This window comes from Limanda limanda, chromosome 4 (assembly GCF_963576545.1).
Source record: "Limanda limanda chromosome 4, fLimLim1.1, whole genome shotgun sequence".
Classification (NCBI taxonomy): Eukaryota; Metazoa; Chordata; class Actinopteri; order Pleuronectiformes; family Pleuronectidae; genus Limanda; species Limanda limanda.
Window position 1 is genome coordinate 8,841,201 of NC_083639.1, and position 27,767 is coordinate 8,868,967.

A 27,767-nucleotide genomic window follows, 5' to 3' on the forward strand; every position below is an offset into this window, starting at 1 on the left:
AAAATTCCCTATGGAGAGTCCTGATTCAACGCATGCATAGGAACGTGACATCACCGTGATCTTGATCTTTGACCTCCAGGCAACAAATTCTTATCAGTTAATCCTCGAGTCTAAGTGAATGTTTAAGCCAAATGTGAAAGGATTGTGTCGAGGTGTTCCGTAGATATCATGTTCAGAAGAATGGCACGAACGGACGCTAAAAAGTAAAACAAAATAAAGACAATACATAAACACTGACACAGACATGTATCACTCACACACTCGTCATCACAAACGTCTGCCTTTGTGACAGGTCTCTGTTGAACCCATTTTGGGTTTGGCCTCTGCACAGTAATGACCTCTAGTGGACAGTCAGCCAATGACTGCAACTGAGGCAGTTGAATAGTAGAAGAGACATTAATGAGGACAAGTAATAACCAATGAAAACAGAAGACAGGCATTTCGACTATTTATTTCATCAAAACAAAGACTGTTGTTGGTGAGTTGGAAGATCTGAAAGAACTTAATCACTGGGCTGCTACCCTGAGAAGCAATAAGCCATAAAAGAAAGATACACAAAAATGTTTACTTAGCTATGTAGCATCGTTTCTCTCAAGAGCACAAACAAACACACAGTGGAACTGGAGATAAATACCAATGATGTGGTACAGACTAATACACACTCACTCATCTGCATTCATACTGTACATGTGCGTTTTTAACACCAAGTCCTCCAACCACACACACACACATTTCTATTAGTTGACCCAGGGTGTGGTGTTGGTGGTTGAGCTCACTGGTGCACTGGCCTTTCAGACCATTTAAGCAATCTTAATTAATATACAATTTATATCATGGAGGGAAAAGTTATAGAAAAGGACGCTGAAGTGGAGGTTTCAAACGACAGCCGCAGCCTTCTGCTTGTATGTGGCCATCATCTTCTTAATCTCAGCAATCGCTTTTCCTGGGTTCAACCCCTGTGAGGAAGAGGAGACGGGTGAAAAGAGACCAGTGAGAATCATTGGGATATTTGATGAAGATGTTGCAGGGTGTCGTCTATGTTTTAATGGCACAAGATACAGGACAGAATCAGCCAGTGACCTAGCTGTGTTTATATAGCAACAAACATTTTAATTTTTTAAATCAGGGTTATTTATATAAAAATATAAACATATATCATGTTGAAAATCTTTGTGCTTCAGGTAGAAAATCTATTTTGTTATGAGACATTAAAATTTTTTAAAGCACCTGGATTATTATATTAGGATTTTCGTAAAGAGATATCAATAAATGCAGATGCAAATGAAAGAAATTACTTTGCTGCTGGTTAACATATTAACGCAATAAGGTCCACAATCTGTGGCTAAACATATCTGTAAATACAGAATTTATTAGTTTTTCACATGATACTCATGGATACTGAGAATGAAGGATGTGTCTTTTACTAAAACCCTGTCTTGTTGGTTCTTTCTTTCTGGTTTATAGTTCTCTCCTTGCACCACGCTTGAAAGATGCAACTGATGGAAATGTAAAGGCAATTAGGGACAACAAGATATACTTGTGTTATGGTATGAACTGCGATGTGCACAATAGTGTTGACAGGTCACCTTGGGGCAGGTCTTGGTGCAGTTCATGATAGTGTGGCAGCGGTAGAGGGAGAAAGGATCCTGCAGCTTGGACAGACGCTCCTCTGTGAACTCGTCTCGTGAATCAATCATCCAACGATATGCCTGAGAGCAACAGGATATATGACTACACATTCTGACACATGGCTTTATATTAAATTGACTCAGATCAATACTACTTAATGTTGATGTGTTTAACCTGCGCACACACACCTGCATCAGCACAGCAGGTCCAAGGTATTTGTCACCATTCCACCAGTAGCTTGGGCAGCTTGTGCTGCAGCAGGCACACAGGATGCACTCATACAGGCCGTCCTACACAGGAGAGAACCAAGAAGGGATATTCATTGTCATGGGACTTTGAGCACTGTAAAGCCTGCAATGCGTTACCAAAATAAAACCGGCTGTGTACCAGTTTCTGTCGGTCCTCCACACTCTGCAGGTACTGCTCTTTCCCCTCCATTGACTCGTCCTTCTTCTTCAGGTAGGGTTCAATGGCCTTGTACTGTGCGTAGAAGTTACTCATATCCTGCCAACACGAACAAAAGTCAGAATAAAAGTTAATTAAAAGAAATAAATTTGAAAAAATAGGTCGATTGTGTTAAAGGAATTCATCCATGTTCATGAGGGTTAACCTGTTATCACTGTGATATTCAAAAAGAAAAGACATTTGTCCAGTTGGTACAAATATGACATTACCTTATATAAGCTATAAATCAAATGAGGCTGAGTTTATTTTAACAGCAGCAGTCACATAAACATATGCATTCAATTAATATACAGACAATGAATAAAGACTTAAAATCATTAATGTTATGACTTTAATAAATCCTAAATTAAGTTAAGGAGGGAAACGTGTTTTATACACAAATGGAACAACTGGAGTAACATCTGCTCCCAGAACTCGGTCGTGGATTCTTTATTTAGAGATTTACTTACGGGTACCAGGTCTTTGACCACATACATATGTGGCAGAGGGTAAATCTTGGTTGGCTTGTTAACGTTAGCGTCAATCTTGTTGAGACAAGCAAGTGTATTTCCTCCATTAATGTTCATTGCACAAGACCCACAGATACCTGCAGAAAGATGTATAAAACATGTTCAGTATCATTTATGGTACAGAACAAGACAAAACAAACTCTCTATCACTTTACTTAAGCATTTTATTACTAAAGTGTAGTAGATATTTTCTGTTCGAAGAAATTTTGTTTCCTTTACCCCATGAATGAGGCCTTTATATTTAAATACTTTATATTTACATTAGGAGCGGGTCCTCTGTACAGAGGCCGCCATTGTTTTTACATAAGCCGTGACCGGGCAAACTAAAAACCTTAAGAGTTTTAATGACAACTGAAGGCTGCCACAGGTTCTCTTTCATGTTCGGAAGGAGAGGGTGAGGTGAGGAGTTATTCAGCTGCAACATGCAACTTCACCACTAGATGTCAAAATTTTCCACACGGGACTTTTAATGAACATAATATTTTAAAGGGCAATTGTAACGAATGCTTCTGTACATTTGAATGTTTAAGCGTTTGCATTAAATTAATTTTTTAGTTGATAATAAATTCTGTTGGCATACTCCAGCCTCCTGACCTTCTCTGCAGGAGCGGCGAAAGGTCAGAGTGGAGTCCATCTCATTCTTGATCTTGATCAGTGCATCGAGAATCATTGGACCACAACTGTAGATGAGAACAACCAGGCAGGGAGTCAATGCTGCAACTTGTTTTGACACAAGCGAGTTGAGTCTTCTCAAGCTGATTAGAGGAACAGGTGAAGGAGGAGGGCAGGAAACATGACAAGCTGCCAGATATACACGAGTTTAATCCACCTGAGTTTAATCCACCTGAGTTTAATCCACCTGCAGGCTGTTCATAGGTCAATAATTATGCCCTCTGATTACATGTACTTGGATTAAATGAGCAATGCCCTTTGCACCAAGCCACCATTAGTGCAAGTAAACATGACCAGAATCACAAATTTACCATTACCTCTGCCAAGGAGGTTATGTTGTCACCCTGAGTGTGTGTCTGTTGGTAGGTTTGTTTGTTTTTAAGCAAGATTAGACAAAAACAACTGATCAGATTTTCAGAACTTGGTGAAAGGATGTGGTATGGGTCGGGGAAGAACCTATCAATTAAAGTAAGGTTGGTACAGATACAGATCAGGGGGCATATTCCGGAATTAGTTTTTACTTTCTTTAAAATTGTGACATTTTTCAAGGTTTTACCAGAGAATATTTCGTGGATCTTGATGAAAATAATCAGTCACATTTAGGGAATCTGTGAGTGTGTGAAATCTGGTTCAGCTTGGTTGATTTTAATAGGATTTTAGGGCCTTGGCAGAGGTATGCTTTCTTCTGAGTGCATTTCTAGTTACATGCGTATTCAAGTAGATAATAAATGCCAACAGTTTGAAAGTTGCAGTGACAAAATGCAGCACAAACTGGCCTTCCTCCTCCTCCTCCTCACTCAGAGAGAAAAGCTGGAACACCTACGTGTTGAGGTCTATCTCGTAGGTCTGCATGCGGGGTTTGTCCCCTGGAGTGTCTGGGTCCCATCTGTACACCTGGAACTTCTTTATTCTGGGCTGAGCTGCTGGAGCCGCTGCTGTTTGGGCGTACCGCACCGCCTGACAACAGGGACAAGGGGAGACAACATATGATTATTATGCTGGTCTATTTACATTAAATACACATACATGCATAGTAGCGAGACAACAAAAAGTTAGAAATTGTCTTAGAGATGTTTCCTTCAGGGTTTAATCTTTGTTCACCTGCTGTTTTCCATAAATTGCTTCCAATTGGAATAAAAATAAGATCAAAGTGTAAATGTGTTTCGTATGTCACCCAATTATGTGTCCGACACAAAAAAGATTATGAGAAGCAAGGATTGTATCAACAACTAAGAAAAGAGGATATATCACATCAGTAAAAGCATTAGGGCACTGGGTACCTCTAACATTGAGAATAAATTATTTTATTATTTTCTCTTGAATATTGTTTGTATACTATTGTCATGACAATAGTATCTTTCCTCTGTGTACCTTTATATTGTCTTGGATCTGTGTTATACACAGTATAAGACTGTAGATTTTACTATAGAGCACTTTTTGTTATGTGGCTTGTTTTGGTTTTGTTGTTGGATTGTTTTTCGGAGTTCTGCTCTGAAATGCTTTTTCCTTTCATAGACATAGAACTGTCAATAATCAGATATTTGAATTATGATGAAGAACTGCTGAACGTTACGCTGTTACTACACAGTGGCGTTAGAAAACAATCCCTTCCATCAGGCTGCTGTTTTTAATTAGCTTGAATGGTTTCAGCTAAAGGTTTTAAGGTAAACACTTTTAGGTTAAACACTTTCGAGTTAAAAGCAGTTTACATTCGATGCTAAGCACTCGAACCGAAAAGCAACAACATCAGATATTTTGACGTTTCAGCGGAGTCAGTGTGACCGCAGCTTACAGGGCGGGCTAGCGTTAGCACCGACTCCAGGCTATAGACGGAGCCCTCTGCTGCCAGAAGGCTTCCTGTGAGGGAAGCGACAGTTCCGTAGTGTGACCCGGACAGCACAGTATGAACCGGACACTTGGTGTAACTCACCAGCAGTCCTGCGGGGGAACGAGACGCCACGAAGCCGCAGCGGCTCAAGGACGTGAAACAAACAGCGGCCATTTTGGAGCTTGTCTGACCTCCTCTGACACAGCCTGCTATCCCAGCATCCACCGCGGCCGCGTCACTGCTGTTGCCGTGGCGCTTGTTTTCTCTCCCCACAGATCAGCCGGGCGGTGCAGAGTCAAAACCCTCCTCCATACAAAGTCCACGACAATCCTTCAGACACCGTGTCCTGGGTTAAAAAAACGAGCGCACCCAGTGTATCTGCGTCAGTCGCATGTGGAAGTGAACCAGCTCCCCTCATCTCCTTCCAGGTGAAACCGGCTCGAGGTCACTGAGACCCCGTGTTTTCCTGCTGTTGAATCCCCTCGGGAAACAAACATGGTGTTCCTCACGCTGCCTTGTTGGATCAGGAGCCGCGGGCCCGACCGATACTGGAAGGTTCAAGAAGTTCTCAAACACGCAAGGGTAAGGTCGCGACTATCTCCTGGAGCAGCTGCAGCGAACCTCCTCCCACGTTGTTGTGACTTATGTCATCGTGTTGTAATGTGTGTTGTCGTGACTCAGGAAACTAGTGAGTCCCTGTGCTGTTCAGAGATGGGTCCGCTCACCGTCACCCCGGTGTGGTGACTGTAATGTGGGAGACATGTCCCCGGTGTGGTGACTGTATTGTGGGAGACATGTCCCCGGTAGATCCGGTGCCCTCATCAATGATGCTAAAACCTTTATCTTGACGATGTTTTCCTACACTTGACATCTAGAGGGGATCCCTCATATGTGGCTCTCTGAGGTTTCTACGTATTTTTAACCTGTCAAAAGGGTTCTTAGTAGTTTCCTTACTCTTGCTGAAGGTTAAGGGCAGAGGATGACACACCATGTTAAAGCCCTATGAGACGAATTGTGATTTGTGAATATGGGCTTTACAAATAAAATTTGATTGATTGATTGATAGTGACCCTCCTGTCGGTTGTTCCTCCAGCACTTCCGGGGCAGGAAGAACCGCTGCTACACCCTGGCAGTGAAGGCCGTCCGGAGAGCTTTCGTCTACGCCACCAAAGCCCGGAGGCTGAAGAAACGCAGCATGAGGACGGTGAGGTTTTGTAAAGTTTGTCCTTTAAACACGTGTCTTCTAACCTCTCCTATACTTCCAACAGCTGCGTGGTCCAGACTATTGCTGCAGGACCCAACATCTTAAATTCATGTTCCTTCCGCTACCTTTCTTAAAAAGGATAGTTCACCCATAAATGAAAACCCACTCATTATCCATTCATCATTTACCATCTCTGTGCCGATGGAGCGGTGGGTGAAGTGTTTGATTGCACAAAACACTTGGAGTTTCAGGGGTTTACATCGTTTAAGCCTAAATATCCTCTGATATCCTCCTGGAGCCGTGTTCACACGTGGATCACAGCAGGCATTTAGGCTGAAAACATGAATAACATAAATAACCTCTTTTCAAGTCGAAGTTGATTGTCGGGCTCACAGACACTTTAAAAACTACTTTAAAAGTGAGATCCATTTAGCACAAGATGACAAAGAACACTTATTTAAATATTGTCACTTACTTCAAGTCAAGTGTCCTTCCAATCTCAGTTTGGTTTCTTACCACTATATCACGTCTTCAGCGAGCAGAATGTGTATTCATTGTAAACGGTACAGGGAGTTACTTGAGATCTTGCAAAAACACCAATGTATTAGTAGGGTCAGAAACCTCAATTCCGTGACCATTCTCTGGCAAATATGTTTTGACGACTGATTTGACATCTATACAACATTTATAAAAAATTTAGCCCCCATGTCCCTCGCAAAAATGTCGGCATTTTTCGCTAGAGGGCCTAATCCAAAATGGCAGCCGGCACTATCTTGTAAAGGTTACTTTTTTACCAGAGCACCTAGAATAATGTATGAATACACTTTTTGTGGCAAATTGACCATAAGGATTGTGATTGGGACATAATTTTAACATTTAGACATCATCTTGACCCCGAAATCCAAGATGGCCACCATCTGGTAGAGCGAAAAACATAATTTTTGATACAAAAATTAACTTTTTAACCAGAGCACCTAGAATAATGTATGAGGACACTTTTTGTGGTAAATTGATCATAAAGATTGTCATTCTGACATCATTTTGACATTTAGACATCCTGTTGAACCCTAAATCCAAGATGGCCACCATCCGGGAGAGCAAAAATGTAAAGTTTTATTCACAAATCAGCCCCCAGGTCTCCAGGAGATGGTTGATCTATGGCCTTTATACATTACTTATTATGGATGGACAAAAACAAAGAATATCAGAAATAAGTTTTATTTAATAACTGTAACTTAAGAAAGGAACGAAAAACACTTGAAACATGCCAATAACAAATTATTGTACCCCAATAATTTTACCTTTTGGTCATTAAAAAAAGACATACAATAGTAAATTACAGGATGCTTTCATGTTGTTAAATGCTACACATTATTCTAACAATGTAACTGGTGAATAATAAGGACATTGATATATTAGATTAGTCCAAATCTGAGCATTCTGCATCACTAGAATCTAAATCACCACTATCACAATCATACTCGATCTCATCTTCCTCGCTGTCTTCAACTGGCCTTGATGCAGGTAGATGAGTTGGAAGAGCAGTTTGTGTGTAGCAGACAGGGCGACAATGACCATCCAGCAACTCCCATCCATGTCCGATTGGCAAGGGGTGGTGCTTCAGGGAGGGATGGCGTACTAGATATGCCAAGTAGTTGGCACGGAGGCAAGTGTTGGCGTAATGACAACAGGTCTACTATAGCCTGACTCTCGCAGCACTGCTCTTATGTAAATGTACATTTTTCGGTGTTTTCTCGCTTAGATTTTTCGAAAGTTACTGAGAAATGCGGGCACAGGGTAAGCTACATATCCCCAACACCTACATGAAATTGGATGATTCATTTCCCTCTGCCAGAGCATTTAACACGCTGCTTTGTAGTGTTTGTAACAAGGAGCGTCTACAAAAATTGATATGCAGCTACCTGACTGACATTGCACAAACTGTTGATGCAGAGATTGTTTACTCTGTTGGCTCCCACTGTACTAACTTGTCAACCCAGTAACCGATGCAGAACTCATGCTTTAGTGGACCTATTGTCATTGGTTCTGCTGAGGAGGTGTTACAGGAGCTATTCAAGTTCACAAGACATGTCATCTATGGTGACCACAAGAGTAGCACCATGGCTGAGGCCTCTGCAGTCAACACTTGCCTCTGTGCCAACTACTTGGCATATCTTGTACGCTATCCCTCCCTGAAGCACCACCCCTTGCCAATCGGACATGGATGGGAGTTGCTGGATGGTCATTGTCGCCCTGTCCGCTACACACAACCTGCTCTTCCAACTCATTTACCTGCATCAAGGCCAGTTGAAGACAGCGAGGAAGATGAGAGCGAGTATGATTGTGATGAGAAGAAAAATGATGATGTGCAGAGTAGGCGATGGGATTCATCGGATAGTGGTGATTTAGATTCTAGTTAGGCAGAATGCTCTGATTTGGACTAATCTTATATATCAATGTCCTTATTATTCACCAGTTACATTGTTAGAATAATGTGTAGCATTTAACAACATGAAAGCATCCTGTAATTAACAATTTTATGTATTTTTTTAATGACCAAAAGGTAAAATGATTGGGGTGCAATGATTTCTTATTTGCATGTTTCAAGTGTTTTTTGTTCCTTTCTTAAGTTACAGTTATTAAATAAAACTTATTTCTGATATTCTTTGTTTTTGTCCTTCTATAATAAGTAATGTATAAAGAACATACATCACCCATCTCCTGGAGACCTGGGGGCTGATTTGTGTATAACACTTTAGATTTTTGCTCTCCCGGATGGTGGCCATCTTGGATTTTGGGGTCAACAGGATGTCTTAATGTCAAAATGATGTCAGAATCACCATCTTTATCGTCAATTTACCACAAAAAGTGTCCTCATACATTATTTTAGGTGCTCTGGTTAAAAGTTAATTTGTGTATCAATAATTACGTTTTCGCTCTACCCGATGGTGGCCATCTTCGATTTCGGGGTCAAGATGATGTCTAAATGGCAAAATTATGTCAGAATCACAATCCTTATGGTCAATTTACCCCAAAAATTGTATTCATACATTATTCTAGGTGCTCTGGTAAAAAAGTAACCTTTACAAGATAGTGCCGGCTGCCATTTTGGATTGGGCCCTCTAGCGAAAAATGCCGACATTTTTGCGAGGGACATGGGGGCTAAATTTTTTATAGATGTTGTATAGATGTCAAATCAGTCGTCAAAACATATTTGCCAGAGAATGGTCACGGAATTGACGTTCCTGACCCTACTATATATACAAATATTGTGTCATCTGTGATGCACAAGGTTATCATTCTAATGTGTGCTGTCATTTCTTCAGCTGTGGATTTCCCGCATTGCAGCAGCTTCACGCGAGCACGGCATGAAGTACCCTGCCCTCATGCACAACCTTACAAAGGTTGGTTGAGTCACCTATTACAAAGTTGTAACAGCACTCTGAAAGATCTTTTTCAGCTTTGACGTTTCAGTGTATTTGTTTGTAACACATTTCCTCTCTTCTTCCACACAGACCAGCGTTCAGCTGAACCGACATGTTATCAGTGATCTGGCCATCACAGAACCTCGGTCATTCCTCTCGCTCGCTAAGCTGGCACAGGCTCGGCGACAGGAAGGCTTCCATGCGGCGCTGGGCGACGGCAACGAGCCTCCTGGTGTCTTCTCCAGAATTGTCTTATTACAATAAACAGCTTGCTACAGTTATGTATTTCCAGTTGCTGTGTGGTTTGAAGAGCAGCACCTTGGATTGTTGATGATCTTGAGGATGAACAGACATGCACTCGCCTCTTTGCTTTCACTCTTGTTGATCAGTATACCAGGGTTGTCCCATGTTTAACAACCCACAGAAAAGACCCAAGTTGCGATCAGGGTCTGACCACCATTAGGTACATGGTTTGCCTGGGGCTCTTTGTGAGGAGTCCACTGGCTGACACTTTGTTATCACTGCCTGATCAGTGTTTCTTGCCGGTGTGTCTCACATAGATCAGCACCAAACTGGTCCACAGTATATAAAAGAAAATTTTCCCTGTTACTAGCCCCTCTTCCTTCTGTCTGAAAAAGATTGGCCAACAGATCCAAATCCCTGAAGTAGAAAATGATGTTATATCCTATTGAAGGACACTTTGGCAGGGCAGATGATTACTGTTGAAGTGCCTTGGTCTTAGACCTTCCAGGACCGTTACTTTACACACTGTGGTCCCCTGTATAAGACTTCTGTTAAAGCCTCTCCTATTCATTATTCATTGTGTGACAGTGCTTACAATGGTTTGCTTGGCCAGACATACACTCAGTTCATCACACTTCAGTTCTGCACTGTTCTTCAGTCGAGCATCATCACAATCCAAGAACTGAAATTAAACAGCATAGCAACTGTTTGTCTGTACACACCTGCTTCATTCACTGGCATCGGTCCAACCTACTATAGCAATGCTCCTAATCTGTTTTCCTCCAGTGTCAAGATGCAGGATGTGATTATCAATGTCCACAACGTTTCTTGTGTTCACCACATGCAACCTTTGTTAAATTATGATTTGATGCTGTTGGATTGTGAGTTTTTTGGAGGTTGGGAAGAAAAGAGTGACCTCAAGCGTTATCATGTGATGACTTTTGTCTGTGTAAATATGTGTTTTACCCTTTGTTTTGGTAAAGATTGTTCTCATAATGTTTAGATCATTAAACATTTTGATATTTATTCTTGATTCTCTTCATTGAAAAGACAGCTATTTTAAGGATGGGAGTTTAGGAGGCATTTTTCTCTACCTGTTATTTGTAGTTGCTTTGGCTGATTTATCCCTACAATTATTCTTCTTTTATTGGCATGACAAAGTAAACTGTTGACCACAAGGATAAAATTACTTAAATTATATTATCCTGTGGCGTTTGAGAAGCCAAGCACCCAAGTTTCAGGTCTACACAATCTTCCTGTCTAACACAGTCCCATTCAAACCAAAATTATGTCTAGACATGCTTCATTATCACTATTATTATTCTTGTCTAATATTAATACTAATTATATGTGCATATTAGCACAATAGTCAGTCTTGTGCACCAGCAACGTTTTAAAGGTGCTTGTTAAACGTCAGACTATACTGTCGTGTATTATATACTTGTATATATTATTGCTTAGATCGGAGGCCCCTGTTAAAAATGCAATGTTAATGCCAGGAAATACAAAACTAAGAACAACATAAAATCAAGAAATATATGAAAAGGAACAATGTACACACAAGGAAGTATAAATATAGGAACAATATTAACACAGAAATATAAAAATAGGCATAATATGAATGCATATCCTTCAATACAAGTAGGATTATGTACTACAGTATAAAGACATGCATCGTCTGGTCTGTCAATAACAATCAAAGTCCAGTTAAAACAAATTCATTTATTAACGTATTAATGCTGGAGTGCTTTTAGTTTGAAAAGGTTTCAGGAAGTGATAGAAAAACGTTTGTGACATAGACAGATAAACATTGTGTTTCACAGCAGAATAAAGAGAGAAAATGATATTTCAACTGAGTTTCAATATTTACCGAATGGATTTATATAACAAACATATATGGTTGCAACACTTTCTGTATGCGTTTCAAAATAGATCCGTTTATTTGTGTAAAATGTTTAGTTTTTATTGTGAAGTATTTGCAGGAGCAGAAGCTGCACAGCTTCTTACTGTGTAGTACTTGTATTTATGTCAACAGGACAACTTTTATACGAGGTAGTAGTCAGATTTGTGGCCATTTTCAAGGCAAAGCCGATGTAAAAACACTGTGCTACAATAGCAGCTTCCCTGCAGAACATATTGTTGAACTGAGAGGCTGAATATTGGGCATTTAACAGATGCTGTAATTATGAATTGATACTAATGTGAATATTGTGCATTGAATATATACAGTTGCATTGCAGTACATTGAGCCTTTAACAGAAATTGCAAACATTCTGTGAGATATTCGGGTGGTAGGTCTCAGTTTACGTTTTGAATTAAAAAGTGATCTTGGACTTGAAAAGGTTGGTGACCATTGCTTTAAATTAATTTAATCAGGAGTGCACAGAGAGTTTGGTGCGTGTGGTTTTTAAGGATCTGTGCTGGTTGTACTTTTCTCTCTGGTGATCAAACTCACTGACTGAAAAGACACATGACCTCTAAATTACCAAACCTCACCCAGCCTGATGCAACAGAAGGAACATACTGTCCCATTCTATGTGCGGTGTCGCTATTCTGAGCCTCTCCGGCTGCCGTACCAACTGTGGGCGGAACTACAGTTGACCTTTCCCGAACACGGTAGCGAGCGACCTAGCCAATGAGAGGAGGGAATACTCGCCACCAGCCAATCAAGGCTGCTGTTATTTTAGAGAAACCGTGCGCCCTCTGGTGGACATGCGCAGATTAGAGCGGCGTGACACACGTGTGGAGGAAGTGCAGGGACATCGGTGAAGCAGCAGCCGCCTCCTCCTCTCTGTCCCTGTGTCTGTCCCTGTCTCTGTCCACAGTCCCGGGGACACTCGGAGCTCTCTCCCTCCTCTGCGGACATGTCGTGGCTGTTCGGCCTGAACCGGGGCCAGCCCGAAGCCCCGGCCCAGACCCCCCCGCCGCCGCCGGCCGGAGGCTCCAGCGGCGGCGGAGGAGATAAACCCAAGGACAAATGGAGCAACTTCGATCCCACCGGGCTGGAGCGAGCTGCCAACGCGGCCAAGGAGCTCGACAAATCCCGTAAGTGTTTAGCAGGAGGAGCCGGATTTTAATAACATTACTGCACAGTGACAGCGGTGAAGCAGCGGCAGCAGCGACCAGCTCCTCTGCTCCGCGGTGGAGGTCGCTTCACTCATTCAATAAGGGCCCAGCATCGCGATTTAAAACAGCAGCTATACACATGTGTTTAGTTTCATCTTTCACCATTCATTTGATTTGTTCTGGTGGCTCCTGAGAACAGGCACTTGCTGCCCACTGCTTCATTCAAACAAGCAAACAACAGACTGGGTTCAAAGGTCATCACCTTGCAGACTTTGCTTGTAACACCCAACTGCATACACACATGCACCAGTTTTTATTTTGTGCAATGTATTTAATATTTCATTCGAAGCAGTTTACCAATCAGGTTCAAAGGGAATGTAAACTAGTCAGGTACAGGATAAGAGGATTCCTGTCAGGACTCCATGGTTGGATCCTGCAGATCCAACTGAGAAAATGTATTTCTACACAGACACCAGATCATTCAGCTGTGTGTTGTCCGCTCCTCTCTCCTCTACCCCAGGACATGCCAAAGAAGCTCTGGAGTTGGCTCGCATGCAGGAGCAGAGCACCCAGATGGAACACCAGAGCAAAATGAAGGTAGGGACACTTTGTACCTGCTCCACTCTCGTTCTGCTGCAGGGCAGTGAGATAGTAGAGTTCATTGAACTTGTCAATTTACATCCTAGTTCTCAAACCATGCAAACAGGTCTTGAAACAAGTCTGAGAGCAACACTGAGGGTTCATACCTCCCATATTTCTATTTAAATCTGTGCTTCAGATTGAGTGAAAGAAATGACGTTTCTCCGTTATGTTCTGAAAGTTTAACACTGAGAAAATCAAAAGGCCCTTCTTAAAAAGTCTGTTAGAACTTTATACTTACATGTAGATGGAATTCAGACATGATTATGCTAGTTAAAGTTATAAGTATTTATATGAATGTAGCTTTTACATATAGATGTAAAGATTGGTCATGTGGTGCAAATTGAAATCATGTATGAATAAGAGGTAATTCCGTGTCAAATTAAGTGAAATGTCCAGCGAGTGAGTTGTCATGTTGATGACGTTTCTAACGCGGGACAGATGCACAACTGAAAACACAAAACGAATAGAAATATCTCTGGATGAAGGTTTTTATTGATAAGTATATGTATATGCGCTGTCCACTAAAACACGTGATTTCAACATGGGAATTTACTCGTCAAGCCTCCTTCATGCTCTACCCAGATGCCACCCCTCGCCTAAATGTTGGAATCGGACTGCCAACTGCTGCACTATGCATATGTGAAAGGCAAATTTGAGAATGTCAGGACCCATTTTTCCAGAGTTTATGTCTGAAAATGACTCCCAGCCCCATGTGTGTAACTTTCTGAGAATTTCCCCAGTATGAACCAAACAACCATAGTCTTACAATGAACACAATACAATGAAGTGTTGTGTATTGTGATTTCTCATTGTTTTTGTGCCACTGTAACAGGAGTACGAAGCAGCGGTCGAGCAGCTCAAAGGCGAACAGATACGAGTCCAGGGTGAGGAGAGGAGGAAGACTCTGAATGAGGAGACCAAGCAGCATCAAGCGGTATGACCAGAAATACCTTTTTCCTTATTTTTGATGTTTTTTTGCAGCAGTGAATCAGAACAATTGGAGTTTACAGTTGATTGTTTTCTGTCCCTCCACAGAGAGCTCAGTACCAAGACAAACTGGCCAGACAGAGATATGAGGAACAACTCAGGCAACAGGTCACAAAATCGCCTTCATATTGAGTGTGAAATACTTTAAAATGAGCTGTAGTTACTAATGATTTCTTGTTTTTATATTTAACAGCAAATTCTGAATGATGAGAACCTCCGCAAACAGGAGGAGTCTGTACATAAGCAGGAGTCCATGAGGAAAGGTATGGATGTTACCACTGTTACACTGATCACAGGGTCTCCTGGAAGCTGCTGAGGTTTATGTATTTGTTGTGGTGGGTTTTTTTTACAGCGACAATCGAGCACGAGATGGAGCTGAGGCACAAGAACGAGCTCCTGCGTATAGAAGCCGAATCCAAAGCTCGGGCCCGCGTGGAAAGAGAGAACGCTGATATCATCCGTGAGCAGATCCGTCTGAGGGCTGCAGAACACAGACAGACGGTGCTGGAGTCCATCAAGTGAGACACATTTTTACACTACACTGTTTATCAGAGCCTGATCCATTTATCTGTTGGTTGATAATATTGGTCATTACAGAAACATTGTATCAGAATGTACGATTGCCGATATTAAAACTAACTCCTTACAAAATGGGATTTCTTTATCATAAGGATTGACATGTTAGAAACCTTTGCCATTTAACAAAAACATATGTGTTTGTGTGTGTATAATGGCATCAGAAATCTTTTACTCTAATATTGGTATCGCCCCCCAAATATCCATACTGTTTGGGCTCTAGTGTTTACAATAATACAATATACTTTATTGATGGCTCCTAGTGTCCTGAATCATGTATCTAGAAGATGTTTGAAGTGTATTATACAGTTGCAGTCACCATCCCACTAGTATATAGCACAGAAATAGTCAGTTTTATATGTAAAGACAACCTGGCAGCTAATAAGAGTATTTGCTTTTTAGAACCGCTGGTGCTGTGTTTGGAGAAGGATTCAGAGCCTTTATTTCAGACGGGGACAAAGTCGTAGCCACGGTGAGATATCTGGTTCCATCCACACTGAATGTCATTGAAAGACAGACTGGGCAGCAAAATGAGTTCTTTGAAACAGTTTCTTCCTCAAAATATGGGTTGGTATGGGGTTTAAAGTAGCTCAATATAAAAACACTACTGATTTAAGTGTGCCTGTTCTTATGGCTCAAACATTGTGTTTCTACTGCTTGGACAAACACTTCACACATAAGTACTCGCATATTCCGCCTTTGAGAAGAAAAACTGTTGATCGTAGGAATGATCAAAGCTAGAAGTTTCCTTCATATCACCATAGCCATCCTTAAATAATCTATTTATATTATCAATGAGCACACGCAATAGAGAGTTCATGAATCCCCATTAAAATGTTTGAATGATGCATTTTTCTCGATCCTTGCATTGACCAATGTTTTGAAAACTGTATTAACTGTTCTGTCACATAACCAGGTGGCAGGATTGACCCTTCTAGCTGTTGGCGTGTATTCAGCCCGAAACGCGACAGGAGTGGCAGGACGCTTCATCGAGGCGAGGCTTGGGAAGCCGTCGCTGGTGCGAGAGACGTCCCGATTAACTGTGGGAGAGGCAATCAAGCATCCAGTCACGGTACCTGATTATTAATTGAACCTCTTTACTTTTTCTGGCTGCAGATTATGATATGTTAATAATCATTTTCCTGTGCCTCCTTCACTTCTCAGACAACTAAACGACTAAGGAGCAAACCTCAGGATGCACTTGAAGGAGTTGTGCTAAGTGTAAGTGGATATCAAAGTCTTTACAAAAGATTTAACCCAATTTAATGTTTAATAACATCTGACAAATGCATTTTCCTCTTTTCTTAGCCTTCCCTTGAGGAGCGGGTGCGTGACATCGCCATAGCAACAAGAAACACTAGGCAGAATAACGGCCTCTACAGGAACATCCTCATGTACGGCCCGCCAGGCACTGGCAAAACGCTGTTTGCAAAGGTACGCCTGATGTCCACTGATGATGTAGACAACGTAAACAGTGAAGCTTTGACTGACTGAGGTTTTTCTTTGTGTTGAGTAGAAGCTGGCAATGCATTCTGGGATGGACTATGCAATTATGACTGGTGGCGATGTAGCACCCATGGGTCGTGATGGTGTGACCGCCATGCATAAAGTCTTCGACTGGGCAAGCACAAGTCGACGCGGGTATATTTCTTCTTTATATTACGATAATCTGATGATGTGCTGTTTAAGTTTCAACAGTGGAATGATTTTAGTGATATTCTCTTACAGGCTGCTGCTGTTTGTTGATGAAGCTGATGCCTTCCTACGCAAGAGATCCACAGTAAGTGTGCATCTATTTTATTTATCAGAAACCTTAATAGTTTCTGTTCAAAGTTTGTAATTTGTAATGCCTGCATTATTTATCATCACTTGCATCACAAGCATTCTTCATTCTTACATTTTGCAGGAGAAGATCAGTGAAGACCTCAGAGCCACTTTGAATGCCTTCTTGTATCGCACTGGAGAACAGAGCAATAAGTAAGTGTTTATTTACACTCTGTCATCTGGTGTTTTCAACTAAACACAAACAATTTCCTATACTTTGCAGCACGTTGCTAATCTGGTTCATGTCTGTGTGCTTCCTGCAGGTTTATGCTGGTGTTGGCCAGTAACCAGCCAGAGCAGTTTGACTGGGCCATAAACGACCGTATAGATGAAATTGTTAATTTTGCTCTGCCGGGCCCTGAGGAGAGGGAGAGGCTGGTGCGGTTGTACTTTGACAAATATGTGCTGGAACCCGCCACTGTAGGGAGACAGTGAGTACAATCCCAACACTACAGCATAATTATCTACCAATACCAGAAATCTCTGACTGTCTGAATGTTGAACGCATAGCTCGAGAACCATTCATTTTATCGGCTTCATACTTGGCATGTATATTGTTAAGGGCCCAGGAAACAGCCATTTTGAATAAATAAAAGTAACCAGCGCTCTGTAGCAGACGCAGATTGGACTCAATGTAAGTGACTTTGTCCATAACAGTGCTTTCACGAACAACAATGTATGATTTGGTGGGTGGAGTGACACACACCGGCCAGGAGGAAATTAAATAAGGTGCAAAAACACATCCGGTTTTTCTTCATCTTTCTGCTGTTCTTGTGTTTGTACAGGAGGATGAAGCTGGCACAGTTCGACTATGGAATCAAATGTTCCGAGATTGCGAAGAGGACAGGTGGCATGTCAGGAAGGGAGATCTCCAAGCTGGGTGTGGCCTGGCAGGTAAGTTCCCTGAAGACATGACCACCCAGCTGCTATTCAAATTTTCCTCAGATTTTTTATTTAATTTAGACGGATTTGTAAAAAACGTGTTTCGCTTTATTATTTCATAGGCGGCAGCATATTCTTCTGAAGACGGTGTCCTGACCGAGGCTATGATCGACGCTCGTGTCGACGATGCTGTCAAGCAACACATTCAGAAGATGGACTGGCTGCTTGGAGAGGATGATGCCAAGACCCTTACGCCTTTCTCAGCTGGGGCGACAACCGCTGTAGGCAAAATGGGCTTCAATCTGCCCCGCAGTGAGGCACCTGAGGCCCAGCAGGTGGTCGCTCCAGTCCTGGAGATGAGCGCAATGCCAGAGGTTGACGCTATAGCTCCTCTTTCAGACATCACCCAGGTGATCGCTCCAGCCCTCGCAATGAGCGCAAAGCCAGAGGTTGAGATCATGCCTCCTCCTTCAGAAATCGAACAGGTGATCGATCCAGCTGTGGAAATGAGTGCAAGGCCTGAGGTTGAGATGATGCCTCCTCCTTCAGAAATCGAACAGGTGATCGATCCAGCTGTGGAAATGAGCGCAAGGCCTGAGGTTGAGATGATACCTCCTCCTTCAGAAATCGAGCAGGTGATCGCTCCAGCTCTGGAAATCAGTGCAAAGCCAGAGGTTGACACCATACCTGCTCCAGAAGTCGAACAGGTGATCGATCCAGCTCTGGAATTGAGCGCCAAGCCAGAGGTTGACGCTACACTTCCTCCTCCAGAAATCGAGCAGGTGATCGCTCCAGCTCTGGAAATCAGTGCAAAGCCAGAGGTTGACACCATACCTGCTCCAGAAGTCGAACAGGTGATTGATCCAGCTCTGGAAATCAGTGCAAAGCCAGAGGTTGACGCTACACTTCCTCCTCCAGAAATCGAGCAGGTGATCGCTCCAGCTCTGGAAATCAGTGCAAAGCCAGAGGTTGACACCATACCTGCTCCAGAAGTCGAACAGGTGATCGCTCCAGCCCTGGAAATCAGTGCAAAGCCAGAGGTTGACGCTACACTTCCTCCTCCAGAAATCGAGCAGGTGATCGCTCCAGCTCTGGAAATCAGTGCAAAGCCAGAGGTTGACCCCATACCTGCTCCAGAAGTCGAACAGGTGATTGATCCAGCTCTGGAAACCAGTGCAAAGCCAGAGGTTGACACTATACCTGCTCCAGAAATCGAGCAGGTGATCGCTCCAGCCCTGGAAATCAGTGCAAAGCCAGAGGTTGACACTATACCTGCTCCAGAAATCGAGCAGGTGATCGCTCCAGCCCTGGAAATCAGTGCAAAGCCAGAGGTTGACGCTACACCTGCTCTAGAAGTCGAACAGGTGATTGATCCAGCGCTGGAAACCAGTGCAAAGCCAGAGGTTGACACCATACCTGCTCCAGAAGTCGAGCAGGTGATCGCTCCAGCTCTGGAAATGAGCACAAAGCCAGAGGTTGACAGTGTACCTCCTCCTGCAGAAGTCGAACAGGTGGTCGATCCAGCCCTGGACATGAGCACAAAGCCAGAAGTTGACAGTATATCTCCTCCTTCAGAAGTCGAACAGGTTGCTGCTCCCGCCTCAGAGGTGAATGCAAAGCAAGAAGTTGACAGTACACCATCTTCTTCAGACATCGACCAATCAGCAGAGGACAAAAATGCCCTCCTAGCTGGACAGGACAGTCAAGATGCTGCCAAAGCAGAATCTGTGAAAGCAGCTGAGAGTTTAGCCGAGCCTGCTAGCGTCACTGACGGCGAGGGCAAGGTGAAACCAGAAGGCAAGACTGAATCCACTCCTCCTAAGGATGGAACTCCAGTTTGATTTGTACACTGATGCGGCCTGGATATGAGAGATTAGTGTCCTGTCCCTTTAACTAGTGTGTCAGTTTATCTGCAAAAGCCTGCTGGACAGTCATTCATGACAGAAGAGGAGTTCATGGGCTTGTAGGTAGGGGGAATAATCAATTAACATTTCAACACACAAACAATAACTGAGACTCTTTGATTCTAATAAGAATGAAAAAGTGTACTTTACATAGAAACCAGAGTGTATGAACAGTATATAAATGTTGTGTATCTTGAACTGATTAAATGGGTGTTTGTTTTTATAAAGAGACAAAGATGATCTGATGTGTGTCTTATGAACAGTTTGTTAATGAAGATGTTTATAAGTTGAATGAAATGTTTTAGTCTAAACACTATTTTTTCAGACTGATGAGATCTCTGTGACCTTGACCACTGAAATTAGTTCATTTGTGAGTCCAAGGCACAACTGGTAAAAATTTAAAGAAATTCCCTAAATACGAACTTGAGATATCACATTTAAAAAGCCCCAAATTGTTTTATTCGGTCACTGTGACCTTCACCTTTGAACTCTGACCACGAAAATCGAATAACTTCGTAGTAGTCCAAGTTAACATCAGTACCAAATTCGACTTAAATGTCTTGTGAGATTTGAGATATTTACAAAAATGGGATGGATGAACAGACAACCTGAAAACATATTGGCTGCACTTAGTCATACTAATGACAATTTATCTCAGAAAGTGACATTTGAAATCAAAAGTAACATGGTGTGTATTAGTCTAACCCTACCAGGTCGTTGTCTGGGTGGTGTAATATTTAGAGTGATCTGTCATTTCAGTTACATTGTCGATCTTTAAATATGTGGTAAATAAACGTCGAGACAAAATACATAACAGCAGAGGTGCACTCAGGGGTGTTACAAATCACATTATGTATCTGGACTTAATTATGATTAGTAATACTTGGGTTCGCTTGCTAAAGTGAAAAAAGTCTGGTTTTAATATTTCACATAAATGGCTAAAAGGATTAAAGGAGCTGCTTCTACAAAGAAAATCAAAGGCATGAAACTGTCCTTTGTTAAAAATAGGCTGCCTGTGCTCTCATAAACCACAAACATATTTTTAACAAAAAAGGTGAATTTGATTAAAAACTTGATTCAATGAAGAGCATACCTTAAATATAATTTAGTATACACTGTACAATAACTGCAAACAGCCTCTCTTCAGAAAACCTACACTTCCCCTTAATATATACTTTCTGCAGGTACACAAATATGTTTGTACTTCTATCTTAGTGAGGACACTCATTAGCATTATGCATTCCCTAGCCCCTTACCCTAAACCTTACTATCCAAACTAGATGCCTAACCCTAACCTAATTACAACCCTCAAACAGCCCATTGAAGAAATGAGGACCTTCAAAATTTCCTCACTTTGCAGTCTATTTAAAGTGGTCCTCACAAAGATATCTGTACAAGAGTGCAAACACACACACACGGTCCTCTTCGCGCACTTACCGTATGAAGTCTTCCTGTGCGCCGGGAGAGCTCCTGACATCCCGGACTGACCGAACCAACGAGGAGCGTTTCCATTATGTCTCTTACCTTCATCAGTGAAGAGTGAGCGCCACCACGTGGACCAGGATGTCCTGGGTTTGCACCGGGGACCGATCACTGTCCACGGTCCTGCCCGGTGTGTGGAACGACCCACTGCTAATTGTTGACAATGAACTGAACGAGTCATTGTTTGCATCAATACTGTATCACTTCCATTGTAGCTTTATGTTGTCATGAAGAATATTCTAATTAAACTACGGTTTCCTGATTTATATTTGGGTCTGAAACCAGACATTACTGCTGATATTATATATGTTTAAAAAAGCTAAAACTGGGCAAAATATATACATTTCTTATATAAGGTCTTGTAAAGTGGATCTTAAACATTTCATTGTTTAAGATGACATGATGCAACCTTTTAAAATCATTCTAATGAATTATCAATACATCAGAACTAATGTTATTAAGTACATTGCTCAAGATGCATGCTAATTGAACCGTCAGTGAAAATGGGATAGATACACAGATGCATTCACTTGTGAACTACCCATACCAGGTAAGCTTTATTTAGCACACCTCAATCTTTTACACATTTTCAGTCAACCAAAAGACAGAGCAGAAACGAAATAAATCAAACAAAAGGGGCAGATGGTCTGGGCTTCAATATTAATTCAAGTAACATGCTAATATACAAGTGAACACATGATCCACATGTCAGATCAAATAAAGAGTCGCTGCATGTTTCTTGTTTGTTCTCTTTAGTAGATTCATCTGTACATACAGAAAAGTTAGGCACTCTGAGCGGAGCTCGCAGTTTGCAGATAATTACAATGCTTCAGTTTAACATTTACAAAAAAAAGAAAACTACACCCTGAAAGATAAAGATATCCAAGTTTAAATATGAATCAACACATTATATTGGAAACACATAAGAGAAGAGCCTCAGAGAGGCCTAGGTTTGGTTATCCTTTATTAGCCCACCCACCTTTAACTTAATCCTAACTAATCTACCACACAGTCGCACAAACAATGCATTCACTTCATACTCCTCCATGTTTGACCCCAAGAGACACATTTACACTGCACCTGGTCAGAGAAAAAAGTCTGACATTTATGATCAAATCAATTACAATGATATATCTAGAGAAATTAAAAAGTCAGCATCAACATGCTGCAGTGAACACAAATCAAAGAAACTCCTAAAGCAGTTGTTTGACCGGCAGGGGCTGTGGTGCAGGGGTAGGGGGTGTTATGGCTCTCCCTGAGGAGACATGACAGTGATTTCATTGGACTGGGATGGAGGGAGGACCTTGGTCTGACCTTGTTCTGAAGGAATAAAGGCAGAGCGAGAGCAGCGAGTCTGTACGCTGCATTAAGGAAAAACCCAACATTACCAACATGTCCAGGCGCAGCCATTTGTTAGGCCCTGACCAAAGCTCCATGTGTGGGAGTGCTGTGTAGGCACACGTTATCTATGTACTGAGTAACAGATGACTGAGGAGCAGGGAGTATGCATGTCCATACTCTGTGGTTTGATTGCTTGTTGTCTGAGTTTATTGCGGGTTTCGGTTGTGCATCAGTAGAAGCAGACGGAGTGAAGAAAAGGTCTGTTGCTCTTCTCCTCAAGCTCTTGAAGGAGCTCGTCGATTTCATTCTCCATGTCGTCAGTGTGCTGGATCTACAGGGGGGGAAAAACAAATTACAGACAGCCTGCATGCACACAGTGCTCATTAGCGCCAAGGAACTTAATCAATCATTTATTATTACACATTTATTAATCTATAGCACCTTTATTTAGCCTTGGCAGCATTTTCATTAGGTCACTACTGACTCATTTCTGTTAGGCTTAAAAGACAATTTAATTTATACATCCTCGTAACTAACTGCATACTTTAATTAGTGTATCTTATTTTTAACCAGTCACTCCCTTTACATATGTTAACTACAACATTTTGTGGCGACTCAGCTCCACTTCACCGCTGCTGTGTCGCTGCAAAAGCATTTGAAAACCCTGGTAGGAGACTCACACATTGACACAGCTCACAGATGAGGAAGGCGCCCAGCGTGGCTTCCTCGTGGTTATCCTGAATGTCTACATTGATGACGTGTACAGGCTGCAGCGTCTCCTGCTCTCTTGAGCTCAGATCTGAGGAGAAATTAGAGTAAAAACGTGCTTTTGAAACCATAAGACTCCGTGCTGTGGCCTGTAAAAAGCAGCAAATGCAAGATCTTTGCAGGTGTCCCAGGGTTACCACATGGATTCCTGTAGTAGACATGTATGAGAATCCTCACCCTCCAGCACTTGGTCGTACACTCTCTCTTCACAGGTGATGACCAGGTCAAACTTATCCTTGCAGTTTTGAAACCGCTCCGGCTTCGACTTGATGCGCTTGTTGCGGTCCAGCATGTGCAGGATGCCGTTCTGTGTGTATCTGAAGAGTGAGGCGGTCAAGGAACACAAGCAGGGAGCCACAGACACACTTCAAGGTAAAACAATATTCATCACAACAACCAACACCCTGTGGAGAGGGAAGTCATAAAAGGACATATTTTTCTGAATGGGGCTGTATTTTTTCCCTTGCACTTTAGGTTATGTCTCAGTGGAAGCACAGAGGTGGTAAATACACACTGGAATATCACCAGTGCTTGCAATAGTCAAATTGCAGCACCCTCTAGTGGTACAAAAAAATATTACTATAAATTGTCGGCTGATTAAAAAAAACACTGGATGAAGAAATTACACTTCAGGGCAATGTCAGTAAAATGTGAAACCTTTACAGGCTGCCATAAATGAATTCAACAGAGTTGTAATATTTGATTTTATCAACAAACCATTCAGACACTGGCAGGCTGCCATTTGTTTAAAAAAAAAATACAAAAACATTCTGAACTGCACTGTCACTACATGGCCATCTTAGCCAAAAAGTACAATTTCTGTCGTGATGATACATCAGTAAGAAACCCATGCATATGTACAGGGATTATAGGAGTTTTATAAGAGGTAGTATGAACACCTTTTAAGCATAATGCATTGTGATGTCACAGCTCTTCCAGATTTGATTCTTAGGATTACACATTTGACCTCTCAAACAACACACATGGAGATATCTGCAACTGCAAAACAGTAACATAATGATCAGTAGCACAGCAGTAAGTCAACATTTGGTGAGATATTTTGCCTCTCTTTTAAACCTGGATCACTAAATAATTAATTCAGTAGGATCAGTCAAGAGGATTTTTGGAAATACTCCATGAATAAATAAGCAGACTTAAAATTCAACTGTGGATGATGTTGACATTAATCATTTGAATGTCACCTAAGATCAAATTGAGGACCAGCCAGGACTTAACAGGAGGAATAACTGCAGTAATTTGGATGAAAGCTTCAGAGATATTAATGCATGTACAAATAAAGTGCAGCAGGTATTACTCTTCATGAATAATGCAAGCGATTGTAATTGGTAGTCTTTTCTTAAATCTTAAATTTTTTTTTAATTTATTTTTTACTTACCTTTGGGTCCTACAATCTTATAAACAGAAGTAATGACTACATTCCAGGTTTAACAGAAACCCAAACAGTGGTAGATATAATTATCTGCTTTTTGTTAATGTACTTCTGATAAATAACCTTAGGGGTAGAGTTTCCCCCCCACTTAATATTTACTTGAAGCTACCGTTTTCTTTGATAATGGAGTTTCCCTTGTGATTGTTTTCTTAATATAACCAAGATTTAGAGTATTTACAGAAACTACATTAAGTGCAATTGACCATAAAAGTAAGTGAGCCAGATGAAGCTGATTACAACAAAAATCTAACTTGCTTAATTAATTCAACCTGCAAAATTGTGGAGCATATAGGGAAACTGCATTAGCAAGAAACAGTGAAGATCATTAGGGCAAAACCCTAATGATCTTCACCAAATGACTTACTGCTGCACTGCTTCCTTTGTTTTCTGTATTTTACAGGTTTCATAACAAAACACACTGTACATATGTCACACTTGTTAAAATCCCTGATTAATCCACCAGTGCTCTCCCATCTGCATGGTCCACGTGTACGTGTGCGTCTGTGTGTGTGAGGAAAAGGTGAGTGAGAAGGGGATACAGTTCCTTGTCCTTCCGGACCAAGTCGTTGTACATCTGTTCATATGTCGTTTTGAAGTCGTACACATTTGGTTTATCCGGGGCAGGACCGGGTAGCTTCACATGAGACCCTGTGCCGAATGAGCGCACGTCAAATCCACGTTTGCTGCAAAGAGAGAGGGGGGGGGGGGGGGGGGAAGGACAAGAGAATAAATTACATAACATTTCAGGAATCATCAGTGACAACAACACATCCTACACAATCTCCCTGGCGTCTCCTGAGAGCTGAGCTGAGTGAGGAAGTGGAACAGGCCGATTGTGTGTGCGTCACACAATGAATCACTGCACAGTGAAGTGTGTGGGGGGGGCAGCGCGTCCAGCTCTCTCCTGTGGCACAATCTGATTAAACCCTGTTCAGGAGAATAGACAAACTGTAAAAAGGGGGATGTGATGTTTATTATTTCAGCTAATGACGAGGGGGGGGGACATGTCCCCAACAAGCTACACTGGTCCACAGGTCTGATCCTCCTCTTTCTTTTGTTTCCAGTCCTGTTGCCATCACATGTCCGGTGGGAACCAGTGTGCAGCGTCCAGACTCAACAACCAGTAGTTTAAAACAGGATTTAACCTCCAATCTAAACTCCTACATGACTGAGCCCCTGTGTGCAGCTGCAGTTCCTCCCTTCCGGTATGCTTCCTCCAAGGGGGCGCTCCACACAACATGTGGGGCCTACAAATAGTTTAACTAAACCGCGGAGCCAGCTTTTAGAAGACGACACATGATGACGTGTGGTGGCAGAGTTTATCTAAGCTGAGCTGGAGCAGTGATCGGCCGCGGGAGAGCAGCGCCGCGGCCCCGGTGCCTCTGAGAGGAGGGAGCCATTGTTGGACCGAGGCCCGGCGGAGGGGCCGTCTGTCCCCGGGTCTGCGAGGCTCGGGAGCGGCCCGGACATCCAGGGACGACCCCTTCGCTCGGGCTGCCTTCCCCCCCGTGTGGTCGTCCTCTCGCCCGGTCTTTACCTGAGGATATTGTGCGCTTCCATACTGCGGTTCTGGTTGCTCGAGCACACCACCGCCACACGCAGCGGGTGGCTCGGCATCGCGACTCCCCGGCGGACGCGACTCGACACGCGGCTTCCTGGAAGCTAACGAGCGGGGGGGGGGAGTTCGAGCCCCGCGAGGAAAGTGTGGTGGAGACCCCCGCGACACGGTGACACAACGACGCGGCTCGACAACAACAACGACCACCCGGCGACGCGCTCGTCTTTTCTCACAAGGAGGAAGTCAAAATGGCGGAGTCGCGTCACACGGAAACGGCTTTATGGGAGGGTGTCACGTGGGGGAGGAGGGGGCGGAGCGTCACACAAGCTGAAATCAAAGGTTCAAAGTAAATGTGACGAATACGACATTTGTTGCAAATAAACGTTGTATAAACAAACTGCCATGATAACAACCAGGGGATCTCCCAGCGTGCACTTGGATTGTCTTGAGTCCCAGGTCTAAATAACACTTGCTCACATTGCTTGCACTTTACAATTAGGTTTTAAGAATGTTTAGATAGATAGATAGATAGATAGATAGATAGATAGATAGATAGATAGATAGATAGATAGATAGATAGATAGATAGATAGATAGATAGATAGATAGATAGAAAGATAGATAGATAGATAGATAGATAGATAGATAGATAGATAGATAGATAGATAGATAGATAGATAGATTACTTTATTCATCCCCGAAGGGAAATAGCAGCCGGTATATTTGAATACAATAAAATACAATACAATAAAATAAAAAATATTGAGGTAGAAAGAATAAAAACAGAAACACAAGATAAATAGGTAGATAAGGTGCAGTGGCAAGATGATGGTAATAGTACTGATGATATGATGGTAATGTTATTGTTAGACAGTATATACAAATAGTACAGTATATATAGTATATAATATTACATAATAAATATTTATATATGATAATAATTATGCCAATATAATAGCAGTATATAGTAATAATGGCAGCAACAGAATATATAATAATAATAGTCACTGATAATAGTTTAGTCACTGTTCCCCAGAAGGGACAGCTCCTTGAACTCTGTGTGATGTCGAATGAAGCCAAGGGAGTTATGCTTTAATATAAAAAGTTAAAAATGAGAACAAGAAAAAGATTCATGATTAACACCAAGCAGCAGCGGTTATTAAAAGTAATTTGTCTGAAGGCCTTATATCTGACCCAAACTGCTCCTGCCCCCATCCTCCTTTCTTTTATTGTTTAGAGTGCAGTTGCATAAACATCTCAACAGACTCAGGCACACAGACAAGCTAAAATCCCAACAATGTTTACCTCAGTAA

General features: G+C 42.1%; 4 protein-coding genes across 4 annotated transcripts; 2 read left to right on the forward strand and 2 right to left on the reverse strand.

Moving 5' to 3' along the window:
• Positions 1–435: 435 nt before the first annotated feature.
• Positions 436–5,316, reverse strand: sdhb (succinate dehydrogenase complex, subunit B, iron sulfur (Ip)). Its single transcript, XM_061069462.1, has 8 exons — positions 5,206–5,316; positions 4,099–4,232; positions 3,198–3,283; positions 2,544–2,680; positions 2,017–2,133; positions 1,818–1,919; positions 1,587–1,709; positions 436–956 (listed from the first exon to the last, which is right to left on the reverse strand). The coding sequence occupies exons 1-8, from the start codon at positions 5,275–5,277 to the stop codon at positions 876–878; spliced, it is 852 nt and encodes a 283-aa protein (XP_060925445.1). The 5' UTR covers positions 5,278–5,316; the 3' UTR covers positions 436–875.
• Positions 5,317–5,426: 110 nt separating this feature from the next.
• Positions 5,427–11,001, forward strand: mrpl20 (mitochondrial ribosomal protein L20). Its single transcript, XM_061069781.1, has 4 exons — positions 5,427–5,685; positions 6,197–6,307; positions 9,634–9,711; positions 9,823–11,001. The coding sequence occupies exons 1-4, from the start codon at positions 5,599–5,601 to the stop codon at positions 9,994–9,996; spliced, it is 450 nt and encodes a 149-aa protein (XP_060925764.1). The 5' UTR covers positions 5,427–5,598; the 3' UTR covers positions 9,997–11,001.
• Positions 11,002–12,727: 1,726 nt separating this feature from the next.
• On the forward strand, positions 12,728–20,101 carry atad3 (ATPase family AAA domain containing 3). The gene is made up of 16 exons (XM_061069459.1): positions 12,728–13,020; positions 13,562–13,638; positions 14,516–14,617; positions 14,719–14,778; positions 14,864–14,933; positions 15,023–15,188; positions 15,649–15,718; positions 16,163–16,318; positions 16,411–16,467; positions 16,555–16,680; positions 16,763–16,887; positions 16,975–17,026; positions 17,153–17,223; positions 17,334–17,501; positions 17,856–17,964; positions 18,075–20,101. Exons 1-16 carry the CDS (start codon positions 12,840–12,842, stop codon positions 19,791–19,793), a joined length of 3,309 nt encoding a protein of 1,102 aa, XP_060925442.1. The 5' UTR covers positions 12,728–12,839; the 3' UTR covers positions 19,794–20,101.
• A 1,762-nt stretch (positions 20,102–21,863) lies between these two features.
• Positions 21,864–26,710, reverse strand: ssu72 (SSU72 homolog, RNA polymerase II CTD phosphatase). The gene is made up of 5 exons (XM_061069939.1): positions 26,435–26,710; positions 25,437–25,580; positions 23,625–23,764; positions 23,360–23,478; positions 21,864–23,010 (listed from the first exon to the last, which is right to left on the reverse strand). The coding sequence occupies exons 1-5, from the start codon at positions 26,512–26,514 to the stop codon at positions 22,909–22,911; spliced, it is 585 nt and encodes a 194-aa protein (XP_060925922.1). The 5' UTR covers positions 26,515–26,710; the 3' UTR covers positions 21,864–22,908.
• Positions 26,711–27,767: the final 1,057 nt, after the last annotated feature.